This window comes from Anarhichas minor, unplaced genomic scaffold (assembly GCF_050575085.1).
Source record: "Anarhichas minor isolate MPS153535 unplaced genomic scaffold, ASM5057508v1 ptg000025l, whole genome shotgun sequence".
Classification (NCBI taxonomy): Eukaryota; Metazoa; Chordata; class Actinopteri; order Perciformes; family Anarhichadidae; genus Anarhichas; species Anarhichas minor.
In genome coordinates this window covers 4,622,269-4,630,809 of record NW_027466471.1, presented here as the reverse complement: position 1 = coordinate 4,630,809, position 8,541 = coordinate 4,622,269, and the positions used below count along the sequence as shown (strand labels likewise).

Sequence of the window (8,541 nt, the reverse complement as noted above, 5' to 3'; positions counted from 1 at the left end):
AACATGTAGGACTACCACTGACTAAAAACACAGGGAGGAAACCTTTTTATCAGCAGTGCATTTGATTCACTAACTTGTTATTTTTCGATGATGACACGTGATAACAGAAGTGGGAAAGCGTTGCATCTATCATTCCTCAACCTAAGTCAATCTTACAGTTTGTAATGTGACAAAGTTTTATTAGAAAGTTTTATTTGGATGTCACCAGAAAATCAGGGAAACTTTGAGGAGACATTCCCTTCAAAGTCGGTCCATATTCTGTGCAAACACACACATTCCTGCAAACACTCAAAATTGTCAAGACTCACACTTTTGATAAGATGTCAAGGTGGATGGAAGAATCAGTGAAAATGATGACGCTACAGTGGGTACTAATTGGACAGCTGAGTCAACAGTACTGACCCTTAGATCCAATTACATTACAAACATCAGTATTTAAAGGTTGTATATTCATTTGTGTTGTTGCTCTTCTACTTTGACATGAGAGAGGTGCACGGAAATGTACTGCAAAGCAAAACAGAGCATGTACTGCAAAGCAGGTTCTTAAATTAAAAAAACTTAACTGAGAACTGCATTAACAAATTCTTAACTTGTTCAGTGTTAAAATAAGGTTCGCTCTTACCCTTTGATTTTGTTTTTTAAGCTAATTTGTAAAAAGCATTTACTGCAAAGAATTTCTAAGGACGTTGAAATTCTTTTACTACAGTTTAAACACGACAAATATCTGATAGCAAAGCCACTCTACACTTAAATAATGCAAAGCAGTAATTATGTTTGTACAGGCAGTCATTGTCTGACCTACTGAATGCAGTGTCCGGTGTCGAGTTAATCTATAACACCGTTTTACTCTCCGGACCCTCATTAGTGCTTCAACCGGAGCCAATGAGCCATTTTTAACATCTGACTGGAGCAGCTTTAGATGTTCTGTATGCTAATGACAGCCTCGGTCACACATAAACATTAACTCACTTAACTTAAGACATACTTAATAACACATAAGCATGCACTCACACACACAAAGACCCACAAACACACCCACTCAGTGGCTTACATTTTGTTCTATATATAGAACCCGTGGATAAACATATCCAAAATTCAGGAAATGCTGCGCTAATCTCCACACTGTGCTCGTTCTGTGTACCTGGTATTACCTAATTATTGCATAAGTAATAGTAGGTTGCTCATGCAGTGAGTAACGTAGTTGTGGAAGCCGCGTTAAGCTGCATCCTTGTGTGTCATTTAGGAAAACAAAAAAGTTCCACATGTACCATTTGTTTTTGCAGCTCAAGGCTGGTTCATGTCATATTTCCACTGTTATATTGTAAGCCACGTTAGCAGCATGCTTCTAGAGGTGGTACTGTGATGTAGGTCTGTTGGTCCACTACTTTGGTTCAGGCCGAATTATCTCAATAGCTACTGCCATGACTTACTGACATTCGTGATCCCCAGAGGATGAATTCTAATGACATTGGTGATCCTTTATATCAAGGGTATTCAATTAAAATTCAACGAGGTCCATTTAGAGAGAATCTTCTCATGCAAAGGTCATCGCAGTAATGTCTACCTTTCACTATGATTTGTATTTTGAACAGTTGTGTTAACGTCTGTATGTAGTCAACAACTGACTGTCAAATGAAATAAAGAAATTCAATTGAATCATTTCTCAACAATATTTATTGCCAGATTTCAAATTGAACTGGATGAATTATTTCAAGTAAAATAAAGGATTTATCCCAACATCTACGACATAAATTGGCAGACATTGATGGTTTCCAGAGGAGGTATCCTAATGATGCCTGGACATTTATTCAAACGCCATCATGTCAAAATTTAATTTTGTCCAGTATTTTGGTTTTGACAGTCCCATCAGCCCAAACTGTACTTTGTGTTTAAAGGGACAATGTGTAGCAATTAGGGGTTCTACTGACAGACATTTTATATAACATTTATAAGTATGTTTCTACAATAGCCAACAACGGACAAACCAAACACTGGCTTTAGATAGGGCCATTCACGTTTTTTGTGTCGGCCACAGTTGTTCTCCTACGGTTCTTTGCACGGTAGAAGTTTCAGTTGGTTGCAATCTGCAAACTCAAAATCTGACACACTAGACCTTTAATTGCTAATTAACAAAGACAGGGAACCAACTAAACATTAGTATGTTAGTATGTTGATATCAGCATTTAGCCAAAAAAAAAGAGAGAGAGTGGGAACACAACAGAAACTTCTTCAGAATAGAATACAGCTGTCACCTGAAAGCTATTTATATCATCAGGTGATACAAATCAAGGCAATTAACCTTAAAAGGCTATATACGATATAAATGTTATAAGGAAGGCCTGAGATCAAATACAAGGAGCAAGATGGTGTTGTAATCCTGACAGCTACTGAGCTTTTAAAAGTTTTGTGGCCATGCATATCTTCACAAATATATAGGGCTGTAGTTGCGTGTCAGAAAGGTTTTCCTCCTTCATGGCCTTTAGCTGTGCAGCAGTGTGTTTACAGTGGGCGGCTGTGATGAGGTGCTTCTCTCCAGGCTTGTGTCAGACTTTCCACACATTCATATCACGCATCCCCAATGCCATTACACATAAACCAAACAATTCAATTCCACAGCAATTATAAACAAATAACGTGTTAGGAGCTTCTGGTCGTTGTTGAGGCCGAGGAATGAGATAGAGAAGTTCCCGGCATTCCTCGCAGGTTTCCGTTGGTATTCCACCGGAGCACGAACGATGGGACAGCCTCTGCAGACACAACAACATAACCCAACACACCCATCTGTGCATCCCCACCCAAGCCTCTGGGTCTCCTCACGATGTACTGAAATAGCCATTTAATCATAGCCACACGCATACCAAAGGAATCCCTGTTGAACAACAAAGAGCAGACATGGAGCACTGACATAATAGTGACAGAATTAAAAACCGAAATAAAACATTATATATATTTCAGCCTGGAAGTGCACTGTTAAAAACACAAATAAAACAAGATGTAGCTTAAGTAAGTGGAAAAGCAACAAAGGTGGATTTGCTATGTGTTCATAAGCATCTCCACACCTATTTCTCACCTTTGATCACCACTTTTATGATCCTTCATTGTCATGTCAATTTCTTTCTATTGACCATCTTTGTACCTTGAGTAGTGCAGCTGTGACTCCTAGTTTGTGTGTGTGTGTGTGTATGTGTGTGAGTATCATTTTTTCTTAAAAGCTCATTAAAATTTGCCTTTTTTCAGTATGTGAAAAGTTGGCACACGATTTTCACCTGGTAACCTGGTGTTATCAGTGTGTTAGTATGTGTGTGTGTCACTAATGGAGTGACTAATTGCTTAATTTGTGACCATAGAGGGAGACGAGCGGAAGCAATAAACAGTAAAAGAAGCAGGAACTAATGTGTGTGTGTGTGTGTTTTAATGGCGACGAGACACATGTCAAAATACATCAAACTGTTTTGTGTCTCGATCTCGTTTGGACTCATTATTCCCCGATAGAAGCCTCATAATGTGTGAGAACACAGCAAAAAGTGCTGCTCGGGGCAGATTAATCATTAGACAGACAGACACACACACACACACACACACACACACACACACACACACACTCACACACACACACCCTTCTTTCTCCTTGGAGTTGAGAGGCAGGCAGGCGTTGGTTATAAAAGCTGCACCCAGGAGGTAAAGAGAGCAAAGCACAATCTCTATCAGCAGGGGAGAAACACACACACACACACACACACTCTCCAACACACACTTGCACGCACAGATCAGCGCAGGAGCGCCGTACACACAACACTCTTCCTGGGATATGAACCCTCTCGCCATCACCTGTCTCCTGTGCTTCGGTAAGTCTGGACTTGTACTTGTATTCTGTGTGCAGAGAGCGTGAATCAATCGATGAATGTGAAATGGTATGAGGACAGGAGGAGGAGGGGTGAAGGAATGAATGAACAAATGTCTCTGCATGTGAGGACAAGAGAGAGATTGTCAGGTGTTTTTTCTAATTTGTGTTAGAAGCGCGTCTCTGTGAAAAGGTCGACATACTTCAAATACTTCATTGGCCCTACGGTGGAGCCTTGTTCATCATTGTTGTTGGCTGGTGTGAACGATGCATTCAGGTACAGCGCAGCTCTGGATGTGTGACTGGTTGTACTGGTTTCAGTGCGATTACAGTGTCTAATTTGCAAGCTCTCGATATTTTAAGATGAATGGATGAGTCAGATGTGAACGTCTGACAATTCCAACTGTAAGTAACTAAGCAACATCATGTTCCCGGTCACTATAGGGTGAAAAGATATTTTTTTTAAATTTATCTCATTCTGGATATTCAGAATTCATCTTTTCATGCTCCCAAAAACGTGCGTAGACATATAAACCCACGTTAAACTGCATCATATGATGTAGACTTTGACCCTGATTGCTCCTCGCTGCTCATCACTTTCATATCTCATTGGAGCTTTGACGTGATCTCACTCTTTATCTCTGTGTCATGTTGGCTTTACAGTAGTCTCCGGTGCTGGAGGTGCTCAGGGATCTGAGGCCACGTTCTCCGTTGAACTAGCCCGAGTGACCGGGGGTCCGGCCTCCGGGGAGGGCCTCCAGACTTCGCTGGTCGACGATGACGAGCTGGAGGTAGACGAGGAGGTTTCGGGAGGGGACAACGACAATTTCAGCCCTCTTGGTACGACCATCAAAACTCTTTTATTTCACTTCAAATGCTAGTTGATATGGGTTGAAGCTCATATTTTACCATTAATAGAATAACTACATCTGTGATTGGTAAATCTATATTTCCTGAACAAAACAGAGAAACAAAATTGACAGATGATGATGATGATATTCTGTTTATAGAGAGGCAGTGTCTCTCTGCTTCCAGTGTTCTCCCACAGGACCTTATTTCGGACAAAAATACGTACGGTCGTCTATTGCGAGAGACAAATCATTTTTTGATCCCGTTTGAATTGTGCCATGAATTTACACATTGTAATGTTTTTCTTTATAAAAGATAATTTTGCAAGTGGAGAAAATCACAGTTAGTCGTAAAACCATTTTGTATTGTGTGAAACCGCTCAGTGAACTACAACTCTCATCTCGCACAATGTACGTCACCAACACCCACAGGGCCATTGCCATGGCATGTTTTACTAAAAGTAATAAAAGAGGGGGAAATCACGACAAGTCTGGCCATGTTGAAAATGGCAGCTCTGTGAAAGTTAGTCGGGTTCCTCGAGTGGGTACATCCTGGTACGTAACACACAGACATCGTAGCTTTAGCGAGAGAGAAAGTCATGACGTTGCAACCTTTGGGTATTTTTTTCTAATTACGATATTTTAACGGTTTGACAAAATTTTTTTTGACTTTCTTGAATTCAAAACTACTTAAATTTACAAACATATGTGTAATTTATTGCACAATTCAACAGGATAAAAAAAATGTTTTCTCTTTCGCCGTTGACTACGACATTTTTTTTTCTTCTAAGAAAGGTCGACCAGAAAGGGGAGGGAAAGTGCAAAATAAAAGATAATGTTTCCCCTCTTTCAGTAGTATTTAAATACAGTACAAAAGTCAATGATGTATGCAATTGATGTATGAAATACCGTGCATAATTTGGCTTTCGCTTTCTATCAATGACATACCGTTTTACGGTATGGCTTTTTAAATCATATAATCATTTTCTCGACTTCTTTCTATTGACTCATCTTTGGTTTGAAAAATGTTGTCTATGATAACGTAATGATAATGAAAAGGTTTTTGGTTTAAAGAAATTCAGGACCTTCAGCCTAGAAAGTCCTCTTAAGTTGAAACTGAATCTCCTGCCACAGAACCACATCCCGGCAACGATGGGAAGAAGAAAAGGAAAGGCAAAGGCAAGAAGAAGAACAGGCACAGGAGCAAAAGCACGACGCCTCTCAGCCCCGAGCACGTGTTCTACACCAACGGATACACGTCGACTCTCAGCACCACAGAGGATCCCTGCACCTCCACCCACCTGAGCTACTGCATCCACGGTTACTGCAAGTACATAGAGGGCCTGCAGGAGCCAGTGTGCATGTGAGTATGAATAGAAAGAATAGAAATTACATGACTAAATTCATATTTCAATTTCCAATTAATAATGAGAGATACAGTTCCATTTCCTCATGTGCATCTTATCGGTGTGAACAAGTTTAAACCTCCTTTAAATGTCTTTTAGTTCAATATCTGACGTCACGTCTCCTCTGTGGCTGATCAGTCGGTTCTGTTAACTCTCCGCTCTGCAGATGTATGAAGGGCTACGACGGGGAGCGCTGTGGGATCCGGTCTCTGCCAATTCAGACCAAGTCGGACCAGATCAACAACACCGAGTTGGTGCAGATGGTCTTAGTGATCATCGCTGTGGTCCTGTCGGTCATCAGCTGCACCGCCATCCTGCTCATGACTTGCGCTCAGTGAGTACACAGGTGTCTCACGGCCACGTGCAGACGCGCAGACCTGCATTTTCAGTTAAAACTTTCAGAAGGGAAATGAGTGTCGGTGGGTGGGAATCCAGTGAGGGATCAAGCGGTAAAAATGGTACGGTCTCATCGATGGTAGGTGTATGAAGGCTGGTAGCTACTTTATGTGCATCTCAAAGGTAGTCTGAACCCTGCTTAAGCTAACAAAGGTGGCAGTGATTAGCATTGTTGTGGCTACACATGGGGATTTTGCCAAAATAGGAACTGGGAGATACAGAGGGAAATCATATGGAGCCCCAAACACTGTACACAGACAAGTACATCAATGAATAATATTAACAGTTAAAAAATCATAATAGAGTGTAAGATGAATTATAAAGCATTTTGCTTTTCCTTGACCTACCATCAGTTTAATAAATTAAAATTTGACGCTTCTATTTATCTTTTACTAGATCATCTTATTTCCTTTTTTGGGAAAGCCATTTAATTGCTTATCTATTTTTCAGCTTCTCCACAAAACATTTCCCATTTTCCTCAGCTCATTTCCCATTTTTGTACATGTATAAAATATTTTTCATAGAGATCAAAAAGACTCCAAAATGATACGATCATTAAGATCGACAGCTAAGACTTTCTAGATGAACCCAGTTTCCCAAAATGATACTTCAATGTCCATAAATGTAGAGAAACGTGATAAATGTGTCCAAACAAGTGAGACCATTGACCTACATTATTATACATGCTTTGACTGTCTCAGCACTTTTGTATAAAGCATCATCTCTGTGTATAACATTTCAAATTGTTCAAACTTTAAACTCAAAACTCACAACATATGAACCTGATGACAATATACAGTATGCAACCCTCTTTTTCTTCTCTGATTTCTTTAAATTTTCTTTTTGGATTATTGAAGCTTAATAGGGCAACTATCCACAACCCGCAAATCTCTACATAACACAATCCACACATCCTGCCCAGGAACACTTCTTGGCACTCGAACGCACTGACACATCAAAAAGCACATTAACACGCCCAAACACGCCCAAACACGCCCACACTAGACAGGTATTGCTCACCACCTTCTTAAGCTGGACTCAAAGACTTCGACAGCCTTCATGTCTCATTCTTACTTTTTATTGTAGACTTTTCATTTCCACCCCTAAATTGTTACGTGGATGGATGTGTTACTCATTCAACTGCTATTTCTTGCTTACTGCAATGGAGTGACTAGTCATTTAATGTATAACCACAGTTCCTTATCAATAGATCAAATTACATCTATCATCGGAATGTGGGTCAAAGTCAGAGTCCACTGTTTTACAGCCACAAGTAGCCAAAGTACTTCGGAGGGGAGGCTGAGAGAAAGTAAAATTTCATTCTCGGAGATTGAAACTACCTCTAATTTAATTTCTGACCAAAACAGAGTATCAAACTCGTATAACAATGTAATGTGCTGTAAAAAAAACACCTTGAACTTCATTTGTTCAGACAGGATCAGAGCCATGTAACTGACTCCAAACTTCAATATAAGTTAACTGTGATCGCCTGATAATCACATGAACTACAATCGGCTTTTATGCTCACGTTGAACATCTTTTGTAGTTACAGGTCACATAAAAACTTCCTGGCATCCTACCTGGGAACTGGGACAGAGCAGGAGAAGCTACAGAAACCCACCGGGGACGTTGTGGTGTGAGGGCGTCAAGTTACGAGGTAGGTTTCACCGAAGTTTTGACTTCTTTACAGCTCAACAATTAATACTGCATCAATTCAATTCTGACAACATGCCATTCATAAATCATCTCAATACCCTTAAACTTGAAAACTTTAATTTACATCTCACTAAATAGTGATGGTCCAATCTAGTCATGTCCATGTCCTAATCCAGCACATGTCAAATGTCCTTGTTAGTTTTTAGCATATTTATTCAACCTCATCCTGTCTTTCTAAAAGTCTGGGCATCTTAGTCTTATCTTAATTGAAGAAAACCGTAACAATTAATATCATTTTAGTCAATGAACACTGGTGACGTTTTTTAACATATACATATATTGAACATTTCAGTCAATCTAGTCTATTCAAAATATCTCCTTGTTTCTTTCTCCA

At 39.9% G+C, this 8,541-nt stretch overlaps 1 protein-coding gene across 1 annotated transcript; it reads left to right on the top strand.

The window, feature by feature from the left end:
• Positions 1-3,808: 3,808 nt before the first annotated feature.
• On the top strand, positions 3,809-8,131 carry areg (amphiregulin). Its single transcript, XM_076099125.1, has 5 exons — positions 3,809-3,845; positions 4,505-4,681; positions 5,824-6,052; positions 6,262-6,429; positions 8,038-8,131. The coding sequence occupies exons 1-5, from the start codon at positions 3,809-3,811 to the stop codon at positions 8,129-8,131; spliced, it is 705 nt and encodes a 234-aa protein (XP_075955240.1).
• The last annotated feature ends 410 nt before the right edge of the window (positions 8,132-8,541 follow it).

Excerpts from the sequence above, each read along its gene's own strand:
- areg (XM_076099125.1), top strand. The coding sequence starts at position 3,809 with ATGAACCCTCTCGCCATCACCTGTCTCCTGTGCTTCG. Across the intron at positions 6,053-6,261 it reads CTGCAGGAGCCAGTGTGCAT|ATGTATGAAGGGCTACGACG; the intron begins GTGAGTATGAAT and ends TCCGCTCTGCAG. Across the intron at positions 6,430-8,037 it reads CTGCTCATGACTTGCGCTCA|TTACAGGTCACATAAAAACT; the intron begins GTGAGTACACAG and ends CATCTTTTGTAG.